Source organism: Mesoplodon bidens, assembly GCF_964165515.1.
Source record: "Mesoplodon bidens genome assembly, chromosome: 6".
Taxonomy (NCBI): Eukaryota; Metazoa; Chordata; class Mammalia; order Artiodactyla; family Ziphiidae; genus Mesoplodon; species Mesoplodon bidens.
Genome location: NC_138162.1, coordinates 14,034,718 through 14,053,273, shown reverse-complemented (window position 1 = coordinate 14,053,273; position 18,556 = coordinate 14,034,718). Strand labels below are relative to the sequence as shown.

General features: G+C 37.4%; 1 protein-coding gene across 1 annotated transcript in view; it reads right to left on the bottom strand.

Moving 5' to 3' along the window:
* Positions 1-18,556, bottom strand: part of MEGF9 (multiple EGF like domains 9) — a 78,629-nt gene that overhangs the window by 29,940 nt on the left and 30,133 nt on the right. Inside the window, exon 2 of the mRNA XM_081237664.1 lies at positions 7,985-8,186. Coding sequence (XP_081093790.1) covers positions 7,985-8,186 — 202 coding nt within the window. The remainder of the gene's footprint in view (positions 1-7,984; positions 8,187-18,556) is intronic.

The window sequence follows — 18,556 nt, the reverse complement described above, 5'->3', positions numbered from 1 at the left end:
TAGTTAATAGAATATCTCTTCACTCATGTGCCTGTGTCAGAGCCAGAGCCAGAGCAAAAAACATGGGAGTCATATCTATCTCTCTCTTACTCTATAAATACAATCAACCATCTAGTTCTGTAGATTTTCTCTCTTATGCTGGTTCCCTCCTCTCCAGCACCATTGCCAATGTCAGTGTCAATGCCTTAGATCAGCCCTTTAATTTCTCTTGCTTGGAGAGTTGCACGATAGCCTTCTCCCTGGTCTCTCTGCCTGAGCTCACTCTCTCTATCCACCAGACTTCTGATGGAGTAATTGTTCTAACGAGCAAATCCGATGTTACTCCTTACTCAGTATTCTTCAATGGACAAACTAATTTACATGGCATATCAGGCCCTTCATGGTCTGGCCCTGTTTACTCTTAACCATTCACTCATTCTGTTCATTCATCAAGTATTTACTGAGTCTACTTTGTACCAGGCATTATTCTATGTATTAGAGATACAACAGTAAACAAACAGACAAAAATCTCATCTTTTCAACCTTTCCTCTCTACCACTGCCAAGGGTTCCCTGCCATCAAGAAACAGTGAGCCACTTGCAGTCTACTAAAACATGGCTGTTCTTTCACGCAAACTTCTACTCATCCTTCAAATTTCAACTTAAATGCAACTTCCTCTCTCAAGACCTCCTGAATCTCCTGTGTACTTTATAAATACTCATATTATGTTTGTGTGTCTATCTTTCCATTTCAAGTTTCTTGAGCACAGAAATAATATCTTTTGACATATAGTTGGCAAATGCAATGTCTGTTAAATGAAATAAGTGAATAAAATGACAAAGGTTTCCTCAAGTTTTAATTGTTTCTAGTGATCAAATAACTTTTTCTTGATGTCCCAGAGTTGCAGGCAAAGTAATAAGTAAGAGTTTACACAAGCAACTGTTACTCCTTATTATTACACAACAGATGATTTTCAGAGCCCCATATGAATGTAAGTCTTGGCGATTTTGTCATCTTTCTATTTGACATTTATTTCAGCCTAAGTTTATTTCATGAGTAAAATTTTGCCCTCTGCCCTGCAGCATATTCCCATAATTAAAAATGCAAAGTAGTAAATATTTCAACATACACTATACAGCAGCAACCACAGGTTTTATGGGAAAGGATATTACGCAATGACAGAACTTTGTTATCTCACAGAGACAGTTTTAAATGATGCATCTTGTATACTAACCTACTATGGATACATTAAAAAATCTCAAATCAGTGTATGACTGCCTACATATAAGTCAACCCTGACGACATTCTAAGGCTATATTAAGAGAGTTAGGCTCTCACTAGGCATACTGCTTTATTGAGATAAAATGCTATCTGATTTCTCCATTCATTTATTCAACATATGTCCAAATGTGAACCAGGAAAATATTAGAAATGCATTCCAAAAGCAAAGTGAAAATATAGATATTGTAGACCAAATCCTTCCCAATTAAACAGGTTGGAACACCACTGTTGATGTGAGGGGTGGCCATCTGTCAGTACATAAAGGAACTTGTGTTTGCACACAAAGACATTGCTCAACCCACATCTGGCTCCTGCAGCCAAATTCTACCCTCACTGGGGCAACTCCCACTGAAATATATGGGCATAAAGAACAGGAAAAAAAAAAAGAACAGGCAAATAAATTTTTAAAAAGCCAGCTATTCATTCATGGACAGTAGATGTATCAGAGAATCTGGATAGAATTGAGTCCACATTTCTACTTTCATTTTTAAAAAAAAAAAAAGAGAGAAAAAGAAGGTCATGACAGAAGAGAATTTGCATATGTGTTAGGAGATCATATTCCTCATCTCATTGTATAAACTTAGGAAATTCTCTTGGATTCACATGTTTTTTCTCTTCTCATCTCTCTTCTCAAATCATAACCTGTAAGGCACAACTCAGTTCCTACCTCCTCTGGGAATCCTTTCCTAATTATTCCTGCTTTTTTCCTACTCTAAACTACTCTACTTAGAAATTTAGCATATATTTATAAACTTCCTCTAATGTTCTCAATGTCAACTAAGCTAAAACTGGGATTACTCTTTCCCAAGAAGAGTTATTTATATAGAACCAACTATATAATCAGAAGAAATTCCTATAAAATATCAAGTAGTTGGCACCACAGCATAAAAGTTTCTTACAATACTCACTCACTTTGCTCAATATCTGAGATTTCGAGAGGGGCTATACCAACATAATGGATAGGAATATATACTATAGATCCAGACTGCATATGTTTCAATTCCAACTCTTATTTACTGGCTATTATATCATAAGTCAGGCAAATTACCTAACTTGCAACTCTTTTCCTGTACAAATGAGAATAATAATAATAGTGCCTTCCTAATATGGTTGCTGTGAGGATTAAATTAATCACTACATGCAAAGGCCTTAGGATAGTGCCTAGCATGCATTCAATTCATTTTAGCTGTTATTATTCTGAAGTATGAAATGTCCAATTTTAAAAAGCATATATGGGTTTCTTTAAAATGGAAGAAAATAAGCTAAACTTTTTTTTCTTCTACAGTGAACAATTTCTTCTTTAGCCTACCAACAGAAACAGATATCCCAACCCCTACTCATACCCAAGACTGGTTGACTTAATTCTCCTCTTTTGTGAGTCACCAATTCTATTCCTCACTTAAAAACAAAAACAGGGGACTTCCCTGTTGGTGCAGTGGTTAAGAATCCACCTGTCAATTCAGGGGACACAGGTTCAAGCTCTGGTCTAGGAAGATCCCACATGCCGCAGAGTAACTAAGCCTATGTGCCACAACTACCGAGCCTGAGCTTTAGAGCCCGCGAGCCACAACTAGTGAGCCCGTGTGCCACAACTACCGAAGCCCATGCACCTAGAGCCCGTGCTCCACAACGAAGAGAAGCCACCGCAATGAGAAGCCCTTGCACTGCAACGAACAGTAGCCCTGCTTGCTGCAACTAGAGAGAAAGCCCATGTGCAACAACAAAAACCCAATGCAGCCAAAAATAAAAATAAATAAATAAATTTATAATAAATAAATAAATTTTTTTAAAAATTAAAAAACAGACTCAACTACTGGGGGGTTACTGAGCCGAATCTAAGTGCCAGTTACAACATAAGTGGGTATACACACACACAATTTAATTCTCACAAAAATTCTTCATGCTACATTTATGAATCCTATTTTACAGATGAAAACACTGAGGCTCAGAGAGGTCAAATATCTTAAGATTGTACAGTTAGTAAGTGGCTAAATCAAGAATGGAATCAAAGTACTAATTTCAGATTCTACCTCCTTTCTGCTACATATCACACTACTTGCCTACAATTTCCTTTTTCCCTTAACTTACCCACATATAATTTAGAGCAGAGCAGAACACAGAGGTGTTTCCTCAGAGTCCACCCATATGTTCTTGCCAAAGTACATAGTCCCGCAACTTCCCATTTCTGTTCCTCAAGTCTCATGTCAAATTAACTTCCTTTCTTGTAGTAAGAAATGCAGTGCTTACAATTTGTATGGAAACACAAAAGACCCCGAATAGCCAAAGCAATCTTGAGAATGAAAAACGGAGCTGGAGGAATCAGGTTCCCAGACTTCGGACTATACTACAAAGCTACAGTAATCAAGACAGTATGGAACTGGCACAAACAGAGAAACATAGATCAGTGGAACAGGATAGAAAGCCCAGAGATAAATCCATGCACATATGGTCACCTTATTTTTGATAAAGGAGGCAAGAATACACAATGGAGAAAAGACAGCCTCTTCAGTAAGTGGTGCTGGGAAAACTGGACAGCTACATGTAAAAGAATGAAACTAGAACACTCCCTAACACCATACACAAAAATAAACTCAAAATGGATTAAAGACCTAAATATAAGGCCAAACACTATAAAACTCTTAGAGGAAAACATAGGCAGAACACTCGATGACATAAATCACAGCAAGATCCTTTTTGACCCACCTCCTAGAGAAATGGAAATAAAAATAAAAATAAACACATGGGACCTAATGAAAGTTAAAAGCTTTTGCACAGCAAAGGAAAACATAAACAAGACAAAAAGACAGCTCTCAGAATGGGAGAAAATATTTGCGAATGAAGTAACTGATAAAGGATTAACCTCCAAAATTTACAAGCAGCTCATGCAGCTCAATATCAAAAAAACAAACAACCCAATCCAAAAATGGGCAGAAGACCTAAAGAGACATTTCTCCAAAGAAGATATACAGATTGCCAACAAACACATGAAAGGATGCTCAACATCACTAATCATTAGAGAAATACAAATCAAAGCTACAATGAGGTATCAGCTTACACCAGTCAGAATGGCCATCATCAAAAAATCTACAAACAATAAATGCTGGAGAGGGTGTGGAGAAAAGGGAACCCTCTTGCACTGTTGGTGGGAATGTAAATTCATACAGCCACTGTGGAGAACAGTATGGAGGTTCCTTAAAAAACTAGAAATAGAACTAGCATACGACCCAGCAATCGCACTACTGGGCATATACCCTGAGAAAACCGTAATTCAAAAAGAGTCACGTACCACAGTGTTCACTGCAGCTCTATTTACAATAGCCAGGACATGGAAGCAACCTAAGTGTCCATCGACAGATGAATGGATAAAGAAGATGTGGCACATATATACAATGGAATATTAGCCATAAAAAGAAACAAAATTGAGCTATTTGTAGTGAGATGGATGGACCTAGAGTCTGTCATACTGAGTGACAGTAAGCCAGAAAAAGAAAAACAAATACTGTATGCTAACACATATATATGGAATCTAAAAAAAAAAAAAAAAAGGTTCTGAAGAACCTAGGGGCCGGACAGGAATAACGCTGACGTAGAGAATGGACTTGAGGACACGGGGAAGCGGAAGGGTAAGTTGGGATGAAGTGAGAGAGTGGCATGGACATATATACACTACCAAATGTAAAATAGATAGCTAGTGGGAAGCAGCCGCATAGCACAGGGAGATCAGCTCGGTGCTTTGTGACCACCTAGAGGGACGAGATAGGGCGGGTGGGAGGGAGACACAAGAGGGAGGAGATATGGGGATGTATGTATATGTATAGCTGATTCACTTTGTTATAAAGCAGAAACTAACACACCATTGTAAAGCAATTATACTCCAATAAAGATGTTAAAAACATTTTTTAATAAAATAAAAAGTCGAAAAGAAAAAATAAAAGAAATGCAGTGCTTAGAGCTGGATTCTGAGCTCCCATGCCTTCCTTCTAATGACTTTCTTTAAGCACAAGTTTTTAAATGACTTTTGTGATGCACTGCTTGCTCTGACAAATTGCCTGACATTTTGAAATAATATTATTTTAAAATTTTAATTAGGGCTTCCCTGGTGGCGCAGTGGTTGAGAGTCCGCCTGCCGATGCAGGGGACATGGGCTGGTGCCCCGGTCCGGCAGGATCCCACATGCCGCGGAGCGGCTGGGCCCATGAGCCATGGCCGCTGAGCCTGCGCGCCCGGAGCCCGTGCTCCGCAACGGGAGAGGCCACAGCAGTGAGAGGCCCGCGTACCGCAAAAAAAAAAAAAAAAAAAAAAAAAAATTAATTAATTAAATATTACTCTGTAGTAACTCATAGAAAAGAATTATGGATTTATCTCAAAATTTTAATATGCCTACCCTTGGGGCCAAAACAATCAAGAAATGAGGCTTCTGTGCTCCGATGGAACTTTATTTACAAAAACAGGCAGTGGACTGGATTTGGTTCATGGATTTGGTTTACAGACCCCTGCCCTAGACCTTCGAATGTCCAGTGCACTTTTCCACTACTTTATAGTTACTACCTATTTTCAGAATGGTGTTTCAGCCTGTGTCACTTGATGACATTCACTGTCAGGGAAAAGATAAATAAAAAGTAATTTGTAAAAGACCTATGAAAACAGCAGTATACTACGTAAACATTAGTATTAATTTTTTCCCTCTTCTCCAGCTTTTCAAACTCTCTCTCACTCTTCTCATTTCTTTCTCCTCTAATAAGGTAGTTTGGCCTATAAGTAAACACAACACTTTTTTATCTTTCCAAAAGTACTCAAAGCAAATGTGTTTGCAGAATCTTATTTTAAAAGAAGTAGTGGACAGGGGACTTCCCTGGTGGTCCAGTGGTTAAGAATCCACCTTCAAATGCAGGGGACACGGGTTCGATCCTTGGTCGGGGAACTAAGATCCCACATGCCATGGAGCAACTACTGAGCCCACGTGCCACAACTAGAGAGCCTGCATGCCGCAACTACAGAGCCCATGTGCTCTGGAGCCCACACGCTGCAACTAGGGAGGAGCCCGCACACCACAACAAATATCCCGAGTGCCACAACTAAGACTCAGCACAGCCAAATAAATAAATATTATAAAAAAAAAAGTAGTGGACATGCCTTTAGGTACCAGAATGAACAAAACTTATGCAAATCTCATCTTTTAAAATGGTAAGAAATGTGGGCCTTCTGAATATAATTTGTGTCGGCATGTTTTAGGGGAGTAAAGGGAGCAATGGTAAGCAACCGTTATATTCTCAAATTCAAGTAACAAAGTGATTATCAGTTTTCTCATTATAGAAGCTATACGGCATGATGATAAGAATACTGGACTTAGTACTGGAAGACCAAATTTGGAATTCCTTTTCTGTCACTTACTATCTTTGTGAATTAATAACCTACATAAAAGGAGTTGCTATGAGGATTTAGACAGTTAACTATTTAAAAATACCAAGCATCATAAACATCAATTATTGGTGTATTTGAAATTATAAACTTCTTAAGTTCACATCTATATTTTTAATAGAAGTACAATATGATACAGTATTGTACAATACAATTTTTTGCGGGGTGCCGTGCCGCACTGCATGTGGGATCTTAGTTCCCCGACCAGGGATCAAACCCAGGCCCCCTGCAGTGGAAGCGTGGAGTCTTAACCACTGGACCACTAGGGAAGTCCCTGTACTATATGATTTATAAAGCATCCAAAATATCTACTGCTAAGTATAAAGAAACTTTTCTGCCAAGGAGCTAAAAATTGTTTAAAATACTCCCTCATTAAGCCAACAATATTCCTCTGAAATTGAAAGAAACCAGAATTAATTGAGTGATGTGTGCTGGGTATTTTACATAGATTCTACTCATTTAACCTTCACAACAACCTTGAGAAGAAACTGAGGTGCAGAGAAGTGAAATAAGTTGCTGAAATCACAAAGCTCCTAAGTGGCAGCCGATCTTGGATCCATACCCAGGTTGATCCTAAAGCTCTGTTCTTTTCATCACATAACACTGCCTCTTCAGCTTTTTCACTTGGGGTCCACAGAAAGCTAAGTACCTCACACAAGGTCAAATGATAATTACTTTCAGTGGAGTAGAAGGCAAATCCTTAGATTACAGGGCACTGTTCTACTAGATTAAGTCACCTACAAATAATTTACTATTTTAAAGGTAATTTCCAGACAATTTCTGCTTAATCTAGTTTTGGTCCCCCAAAATGTATCTACTGGTACATAGAGCGAAACCAGTCTTCTTCACACTAATTAAAGACATTAGGATATTACCAAGTTTAAGCCTTATATGTGCAAAGAAACAGCTTTAGAATTTTGAAAAGAGAAAAAATAAACCAAAGAATAAGTTTCCTGAAACTCTAATGGTATGTTAATAAACATAACAAGGACATTTTCACTGGAAATGCCTGGAAGTTATTGCTTCCAGGAAGCAGACTGTTTTCTCAATACTTTTTTTCCATGAAATTTAGAGAAACTATTACAAGGCAAAATTGGCTACCGAGGTGCTTTTGAAGAACTAAATCAGTAAATTAGAAGCTTTTAAATCTTGACATTAAATATAATTCACACAATGATAAAAATATGTGAAATATTTTGTAAACCTATGGCCCCTTTATTTAAACCAGTCTGGTCCTTGAGAACAGAAGCCTTTTTGTGTGTGTGATAAAATAAAATTAATTTTACCTTCAACTTCTGCTGCTTACCTGTTGCAGAGTATGCTGAGGGCTCCACGTGGACTACAGTCACATGGCAGACAGAGCCTGGAAGTACGATTCAGGTACAAACCCTCCTTGCAGGTTTCACAGCGAAGACCCTGATAACCTGGCTGACACTCGCACTGCCCTGTGGTCTGGTTGCAGCGATTCACATCCAGGCTTCCGACCACAGAGCAGTTACATACATATCCTGCAAAGAGAAGAGGGAAAGAGATATCAACTAAGGTTTAATGTTTTCCTAATAAAATGAACTCTATTTTATTTTTCTTAATAAATATTCATGACAACTTTGTAAGGATGGATAAAATTAAGTCTAGTTCAAATTCATTTTCTATCTTAGTTTATTTAAATTGGGAATTATATACAGTAAAGTACATAAACTAATTATAAAGCTAACATTCTCAATTTCTTTTTCAGCACTCTTCATCTTCTAGCCCTCTTACCCTATACTCCAATGTGTGGGTGGGTTTGTATATTATTAGTTTTTCTGGATTAGAAATCTCCAAAGGCAGGGCCTATGCTTATCTACATGGCACTGAGAGCACATGATGGAAATGACAACATGTTAAATAATAAATAATCCCACTGTATAGCAGCAAAAGTGCAGACGGTTGACTGTGGTAACTTATACAGGTCAGACAAGATTGTGCTACAGCTGGAATCATGAACTAGTATGTTCTTCCCAGGAAAAAATTAACGGAGAATTGAAACTTTAAGGTGAGGAAATGACAAACAATAAATCCCAGATGAGAACGTTTACAGGGGCATCCTGATCAGTGGGTTAAAACCAATCACAATTTGAATCTCTTTCCCAAATTAAAAGATTTAGAAAATAAACATTTTCTTTAGATATTCAAAGTTTTTTGAATGAAAATATTTAGAAGTAGTTGGCTTTAGCTTTTCAAAAAAAAAAAAAAAAAAATCATTTCCAGGGGGCTTCCCTGGTGCCACAGTGGTTGAGAGTCTGCCTGCCGATGCAGGGGACACGGGTTCGTGCCCAGGTCCGGGAAAATACCACATGCCGCGGAGCGGCTGGGCCCGTGAGCCATGGCCGCTGAGCCTGCGTGCCCAGAGCCCGTGCTCCGCAACGGGAGAGGCCACAACAGTGAGAGGCCCGCGTACCGCAAAAAAAAAAAAAAGTTTAGCTTGAATAAAAATTGTTAACATAACTTTTGATGATTTTTAAAAAGATACTGGATGAACTGCAAATCCAGAGTCTTAAAAAGAAAGCTATAAAGAGATTTGCTTCTCTATTCTAGACAACGAAATTAACCTTCAAGATTCTTTATGTCATCACAAATAGCTTATGCACACAAGTCCAAACAAAGGATTCCACAAAGATATTCTCACTTGGCCAACTCTTGGCCCACACTTCTTCAGTTCCTAACCTTTGGTGTCAGCTTATCTCCCTGCTCTTCACACTTCTTCTAATTTGTAAGTATACCAAATGAATGAATATGTAAGTGATTTGTTTATTTTATGTGTATTTTAAGCTTGAGTGGTGAATTAGTTACAAAACCCAGAGGAGAGTTCAGATTTCTTAAGCCCCAAACTTAGGAAAGGAATAAGCTTCCCATCTCAATCAGGATTCTTATTTTTACTAAGCTACATAAGCATGACATTTCTGTGACAGAGTTACATGTTTTCACATTATTTCTAGTTTCTGGGTTTGTGTGTGTGTGTGTGTGTGTGTGTGTGTGTGTGTGGTTTTTGTAAATAAGGAAGCCGTGTTTAGTGGTCTGTAAACCTGCCAATAACAACTTCATGGCAAGGCCTTCACTCTACCAAAAATGACCAGAATGCTAAAAATAACATTTTCTTCCAAAATCTGGCAGAATTCCAACATACATTCAATTCCTCCTGCTGGACCAATTTCATCACAAGTTAAACCAAGCAAATTGTGCTGGTGTGGGCAGAATTAGCTCAAGAAAAATGAATGGACTAAAAAACTCTATAATAAAGACTGAGAATTTTATTCTATTATTTCTTTACTAATGTACTTCCATGTGAAACCTGAATCAGTGTTCCCAATGAGTAACATTTTTAGTAAAACTGTTACGAACTTTGAGATAAAAACTAAGTATTTTTTTCAATCAAGTCTTATGGATAAAACTTCAGTAGTAACCAAGTTTGCTGGTTATTTATTATTTCTATAGAACTGATTCAGCCTTTTCATTATCCCCTGAACATACTCTTTTCAGTCCCATTCTGTGCTCCTTGTAATGTTCTCTCCTCTCCACATATTTAAATCTGTCCCTTATTTCAAGAATCAGCTGAAATTTACTCCTCTATAAACTCTAATTCTATTGCCCCTTGTTTGAACCCACAACAACAACTACCACCCATGACCCTCATACGACAGTAATTTAAAGAGGCAGTAAAGTGAAGCAGATATGAGCACAGACTATAGAAGCAGACAGTTCCAGGTTCAAATCCAGCTCCATCACTTACTAACTTTATGACCTTAGGCAAGGTAGTTAACCTCCTTGTGCCTTCCTTCTCTCATCTGTAAATAGGCATAACACAGTACCTATAACACTCAGGCCCAACACATAAACTGGAAGTGGTTTGGAGTGCCAAAATAATTACTACAATAGCTGGAAGAAAGGGATTCCAAAAAAAATAATAGAAACACAATTTAGATGGCCAGATTCACAGGCCACAGCTTTGTGATGAGATCTGAAAGCCTGGGATTAGGTTTATTACCATGTCAGTTTTGGACAATGTCTGTGAAATAGAATTAGTGTCCTGACATTCAGGAATTTAAGCTGTGGGTTAGGTAGAGAAGAACAGCGTATCCTTCGTATGCTGGGCTCCATACATTACCAACATGGGTGCCTACAAATACAACGATGAAAACAAAAGGGTATAGGACATGGTTTCAGAGGGAAAAAAAGGAGCATTTATTGATTATATGCCCTTGGTACTAATCATCCTAACAGTAGTGGGGTGAATTGCAAATATTTCACCAAGAGAAGAGACGATCACCCTAGTGCCAGGATGACGTGCGTGCTATCACCTGACATAGCACGACAAAAATACACTATCACATTAACATTCCTCCCCAGATTAACCAAAGGGAAGGAAGCTGAAGTAAAGAATACCAAGTGCCAGGGAACATATGCATCTTTCCGGTTTGGAGCTCAGAATCTGAGGCCCTATCCCAGTGTTTAACCTCAAGTGAAATGATCCAAATTAAATGAATAGTATGAGCAACAGTAATAAATATAAAGGACTATGAACATGCGTTAAATTGTGTCAGGAAAACTCATTAGCTTGTAAGTAAACTCTCAGAGCCTTCACAGTTCTTGACATTCATACGGAACCAGATAGGAGTTAATGCAGAAACAATGCAATTTTCTAGGAGACTGGCAATATGAAAAAAGAAGAAAAGACATGTCACTCGATAAAAGCAGTGGGAAGGACCTATAGCCAAAGTCAAGAGATGAAGTGCTGACTTTTTAATGAGGTAGAATCTTAGACACCAGAGCGGCACAAAGGAGTCTGTGACATGACTGATGGTAAGGCACTAGTGTGTATGTTAATGGGAGTGAAACAAGATGAAGAGGACACAAAACGCTAATCACAGTCAAGTCTGGATGAAATGCCAAAAGGCTCATTTGGTTGCCTATGAGTAAATGTGGAATAAACTCGCCATCATTTGAGTAGCGTGTTTCCTTTCAGTGCCCTATAATTCTTAGGAAAACTCTACAGAAAAATAGAGAAGAGTAACATATATATTAGCAGGGAGACATTTTTCTTTTTGTTCAGCTTCTGAAGAACAATGAAATACAGTGACTTGAACCCCGAAGAAGAGTAAGAAACTAAAATCTGGAGCCAAACTGATTAAAAACAGAAATATAGGGCTTCCCTGGTGGTGCAGTGGTTAAGAATCCACCTCAGTGCAGGGGACACAGGTTCGAGCCCTGGTCTGGGAAGATCCCACATGCCATGGAGCAACTAAGACCGTGCACCACAACTACTGAGCCCATGCTCTAGAGCCCGTGAGCCACAACTACTGGAGCCTGTGCGCCTAGAGCCTGTGCTCCGCAATAAGAGAAGCCACCGCAGTGAGAAGCCCACGCAATGCAAGGAAGAGTAGCCCCTGCTCGCTGCAACTAGAGAAAGCCTGCACGCAGCAACAAAGACGCAACGCCGCCTAAAATAAATAAATGTATTAAAAATTAATTAATTAAACACTGCAGTTTTCAAACATCCCTTACCAAAGTCAAAAGATGAAAATTTTAGCACTAAAGAAAAAAAAAGTAATTTTGTTAAGAAGTCCCATAAGTCCCCTCTTTATGCAAAAACACCTGTCCTGGTAAGAGATTATCTCCTTGAACATATTAAAGATCTTCTCCGGGCTTTTCATACACCTGGTAGGCTTCTCCCTGCATTCAACTTTTAACCAACTCATGTCATTAGCTCAGTAAAAAGTCCATTATATCATCTACAGAATTTTAATTATGTTTTGGTATCTGCAGCTACTTTGATGGGAGTTTTTAGAAAAATATTAATTGTAGTAATATGGCCTAATTAATGTGTCCTTTGTTTCTCTGTGCCTGTTTCTGAAGTCCTTTCTGAGTGCTGTAATTAACTATGATGTCTGAAGACTAAAGCAGTTTGATACAATAGTGTGTTAGCCTTTTGCAGATAAAAAAGAACTATAAAAGAAGTGAAAGATTTGAATAAGATTGAATAAGAAAGTGAAAAAAAATTGTGTCCTCAGTCAATTCATGATGCAAATCTCATAAAGAAATGTTCATTGATATCAGCACTGTTGCTGAACTAAAATGATTAGGAAACAAGTATTGCACTTAAGCATAGATACTGAAAAAAATACTTGTAAATACAACTAACACAGAGCACTCACAGGAATCTGATTCAGGAATATAGTCTGAAATTCTATCTATAGCCTCTTGCAAGACTGTGGAAATACCTTTGCAAAACTCAATCTCTGACTCCATTCCTTCAACAATCATTTCACTCTTGCTTTTCAATATCTTCAGATATTGAAAGAATACAAAAATATATCTATTAAGAATACCAAAAAAAAAGAAAGAAAGAAAAACTGCTTTCGGCTATTCTAAAACTTTTCATTCTTCTCCATATTCAGAAGACATAGTAAATGTACTATAATATTGATGGCATCTTCTGTTCAATCTCAAAGCAGCAAAAACTAGAAGATAAGTACTTAAAATATATTAAGACTCAGTACTTAATCTTATAATGAAAATTTAAAACATTAAAAATTCAAGTTTAGTAAGTGTAAAATTATCTGAAAATATACACTTAAGTAAAAAATAAATACACTTTAGTATCTCCTTCAGGAAAACATAATTATTTTGTAAGGCACTATCTAGAGGTCACTTATAATTATGGAGAAATTGAGTTTCTCAGGCTTATCATTAGATGGGAATAAGCTGATTCCAGGATATAAAATATTTGGGGAGCTTTATGAATGGAGGTCATATGACAAGAGTTATGGCAGCACTCATCATACTGGTACAATTGTCACCACTTCCTGCTTTGTACCCTAAAGCCAAAGAAAAAAACATATCTTCCCAACTTCCCAAAGAATAACCTCTTATTCCTCCTCTACTTTCTCCTTTTCCTTCTTTTCTCTCTATTAACTGTATTCTAATGTTTAAAAGTATTCTCTACACACACAACGCAACCATTATGACAGCATCTACTGAATGGAAGTCAAAGAGCAAATTGCACAGTAAGAGGCAATGAATACCCACCTGTTAGAATGGCTCAAGTTAAATAAACAAAACAAAAAAATGACAATATCTATTGCTGGGAAGGATGCAGAGGAATTGAAACTTTCAAAAACGATTGCTGTGAATGCAAAATAGTACAGACACTTTGGAAAATAGTTTGACAGTTTCTTATAAATTAAATATACCTTCATCATATGACTCAGCAATTCCACTCCTAGGTATTTATCAAGGAAAATGAAAACCTATGTTCACACAAAAACTTGTATTAAAATGTTTATAGAGCTATATTCATAATCACCCAAATCTGGAAACAACCCAGATGTCCTTCAACTAGTGAACTGGATAGGGTGTGGTACTTCCTTACAATGGAATACTACTCAGCAGTGAAAAGGAAGGAAGCATTGACATGCAAGGATGTGATGGACCTCAAATGCATTATGCTAAATGAAGAAAGCCAGACTCAAAAAGGTACATATTATATTATTCCATTTAATGATATTCTGGAAAAGGCAAAACTATAAGAGCAAAGAAAAGATCAGGGGTTTTCCAGGAATTGGGGGGGGGGGGGGTAGGGGGAAGAGCTAACTACAAGCTCAAGGGAATTTTGAGGGAGTAATGAAATTGTTTTGTATATTGATTGTGCATTTGTCAAAACTGATAAAACTGAGAACCAAATGAGTAAATTTTGTTGGATATAAATTTTAAAATTAAAAAAAAAACTTTTAAAAAAAACAATGAGGTTTTACTAGACTAGATTCTTAAATTTTGCTAGAGGGAAGCCATGGTGTACCACAAGCAACGATTTTAGCTGGACTGTGGCACTAAAGTCAACATGGGACCCAACTAATAACACAGTCTTTTTCAAAGCTAATGTTACAATTAAGACAGGGAGAACTGATTAACGCTTCAGCTGATTACTGCATAAGGAGTTGTGGAACATTTTAGGATTTAAAATGCTATTTAACTAAAAGAAGTAGAATTTTCCTTTTTCCTTTGGCTTCAACTAAAGTCTTGGATTGTAATTGCTCCTGTGTAGAATAAGGGAGAAGAGGGAAAAAATGAAAGATAAAGATGTATAGGATTTCCAACCCCTTTTCATATACAATTGCTTATTTCCCTTTGAGATTGATCATTAAAAATCCTACTCTATTTAAACAAAGACCAGGAAAACAACTTTGAATCTATCCAACATAAAACTTCATTCTTTTTCACAAACCTAGGATAGCATCTACAAAAATAACATCTCTCCTGATTTTCAAGTTGAAAAGAAAGGAAAAATAATTGTTGGAAATAGGAATACTTAATTCAAACCTCTGCCTGCACATCAAAAGAACAGAAAATTACAACAACAACAAATTATACTGTCTTGACTATAGACCTGATTTCCTAAGTGTATGGGGTATTTATTTCAAAACGTAATTTTTATTAGGCCCATATTTCATCCTTGTAGGTTTAGAGTACAGGAATCTCAGAAAGGCCTCATTCTAGGGAAAAGGAATTATCAACATGAGTTCTTATTTTTATAAAAGGTCCTACTCTAGCATAACACTGATACTCAAATTATATTTCACATTTATGTTATGCCAGTGTAAGGTCACAAATCTTTGCAAAGCTGGGAAATAATATTAAAGTTGATGAGTTTTTGAGTTAAACCAGGCTTTGTAGAAATATGGAAAGTTTTAAAGCCACCACTTTTTTTTTTTTTTTTTAACCTTACAGAGATTTTTATTTAAGACCCAGTCATGCATACTGAAATTACATTTTCACCATTTTGACTTAGAAAATGCACTAGAAAAATAAACTTTTGATCAAAACAAACACTGAAGTAGATGTATCCACCACCATGTGTCCCTATACTTGAAGCCAAACTGAATTTCAGTTTGAAGCGAGGAATGCGACCAGTGGCCGAAGTGGTGCCCCAATCTGGTCACAAAATTAGTCCACCTCTCACCCCTTCAGAGTGGTGTCAGAGGCTCTTGGCCCCAGAGAATTTTCAAGTATTTCACTTGTAACAGGTTCCCACCTGATATACCAAGAGGCCGAGGCATATCCACAAGAATCCCAATGGCAGCTACTTAACCGCCCAACTAAACATGTAAAGCCACCACTTTTAAAGAAAGCTTTACCTTTTAAAATAAAAATATATCCATTAAAATTCCCAATCACAATTCACTATTGCAAAACATTTCTTCTACTTTATGGTAGACATATGAAAAAAAAAAAGTGTACCATGACATAGGTTTTGTTGAAAATTTTCTGTCTCATGCTTTAAGGACCATGTTGTTAGTGCTTGTCCCTGGCTCACTGCCAGTTTTCCACAATTCAAAGACAATTCATCTAATTAATGAGACAAGACAGCAAGTTCTGGGAAAGGCTATAACAACTACCTTTTACTACAAATAGTAACAGAGATGATATTACCAGTTATTGAGCATGTGCTATATGTATATCAAACTTCACATTAGAAACTTTACACATATGGCCTCCTTTAGTCTTCACCACAATCCTGTGAGGAAGGTTCTTTGAAGGAGGAAATTGAGTCTTAGAGAGATGAAACAAATCATACAACTAACCAGCACAGGAGAACAAACTGGAACTCAAACTAAATAACACCAAAGTACACGTTTCTTCACTATAAGAAGCTTCTGCTTTCACTTTGTTATAAAGCAGAAACTGACACACCATTGTAAAGCAATTATACTCTAATAAAGATGTTTAAAAAAAAAAAAGAAGCTTCTGCCTATGAAAACGAGTAGTAAAAACACTAGACAGACCCAGCAATCCCACTACTGGGTATATAACCAGAGAAAACCCTAATTCAAAAAGACACATGCACCCCAATGTTCATTGCAGCACTATTTACAATAGCCAGGTCATGGAAGCAACCTAAATGCCCATCAACAGACGAATGGATAAAGAAGATGTGGTACATATATACAATGGAATATTACTCAGCCATATAAAGGAACGAAATTGGATCATTTGTAGAGACGTGGATGGATCTAGAGACTGTCATACAGAGTGAAGTAAGTCAGAAAGAGAAGAACAAATATCGTATATTAACGCATATATGTGGAACCTAGAAAAATGGTACAGATGAACCGGTTTGCAGGGCAGAAACTGAGACACAGATGTAGAGAACAAGCGTATGGACACCAAGGGAGGAAAGCGGCAGGGGTGGGGGGGGGTGATGAACTGGGCGATTGGGATTGACATGTATACACTGATGTGTATAAAATTGATGACTAATAAGAACCTACTGTATAAAAAAGTAAATAAAATTAAATTTAAAAAACAAAACAAAACAAAACACTAGAGAGACCCAGGACACCTGAAAACCAGAATATGCTGCTAAGTAACTATCTCTGTGACCTTCAGTAAGTCTAACTGTTCTGTGTTTCGGTGTCTCAGTTCTATAAAATATGGATAATTCTTGCCATCTCTCTATATGAAATACTTAGATATAAAGTAAAATAGTATGTGTATGGTTTTTATGCTAAAAACTGCAAAACACTGATGAAAGAAACCAGAAAGACCTACATAAATGGAGAGACATACCATAACAATTAGATCTACAGAGCTGATGAACCCTGATCAAAGTATCAGCAGGATTTTTTGGCTGAAACTTGAATAGCCAAACAGAAATAAAGTTGGAGGAGTCTCAATAACTGATTTCAAGACAATCTAAACCTGCAGTAATCACGACAATGTGTTATCGGTGAAAGAATAAACACAAAGATCAACGGAATGGAATAGAGAGCCCAAGAATAGACTTTCACAAATATCATCAACTAATTTTTGACAAAGCACAGAGGCAATTCAATGGAGAAAAAAATAGCTTTTTGGGGGCTTCCCTGGTGGCGCAGTGGTTAAGAATCTGCCTGCTAATGCAGGGGACAAGGGTTGGAGCCCTGTTCCAGGAAGATCCCACATGCCGTGGAGCAACTAAGCCCGTGCGCCACAACTACTGAGCCTGCGCTCCAGAGCCTGCAAGCCACAACTACTGAGCCCACGTGCCACAACTACTGAAGCCCGCACACCTAGTGCCTGTGCTCCATAACAAGAGAAGCCACCGCAATGAGAAGCCCGCACACCACAACGAAGAGCAGCCCCCACTCACCGCAACCAGAGAAAGCCCACACACAGCAACGAAGGAAGACCCAACACACCCAAAAATAAAAAATAAATAAAAATTTTTAAAAATAGCTTTTTTCAATAAATGGGGTTGGAACAGCTGGACATCCATATGTGGAAAACTGAACCTTGAGTTAACCTCACACCCTGTAAAAAATTAAGTCAAAATAGATCATAGCCCTAAAAGTAAAATGTAAAACTATAACACCTCAAGAAGAAAACATAAGAGAAAATCTGATTGACCTTGGGTCAGGCAAAGAACTTTTAGATACACACCAAAAGCAAAATCCGTAAGAGAAAAATTTATAAATTGGACTTTATTAAAATAAATTTAAAACTTTTGTTCTTTGGAACACTACTGAGAGAATGAAAACACAGCCACTGACTGTGTGAAAACACAATCACAAGTTTCACTGTGTGAAAACACAATCACATTTCTGTCAAAGGACTTGTATCAAGAATACACAAAGAACTCTCAAAACTCAATAAGGAAACAATGTAATTTAAAAACGGGGGAAAGGTCGGAATAGACCCTTCACCAAATATGTGTGTATGGCAAATAAGCACTTGAAAAGATGTTCAACATCTTTCATTAGGAAAATGCAAATTAAAACCATAATGACATACTACTAAATACCTAATAGATTGGTTAAATTTCAAAAAACTGGCAATACCAAGAGCTGACAAAGATGCTGAGTAA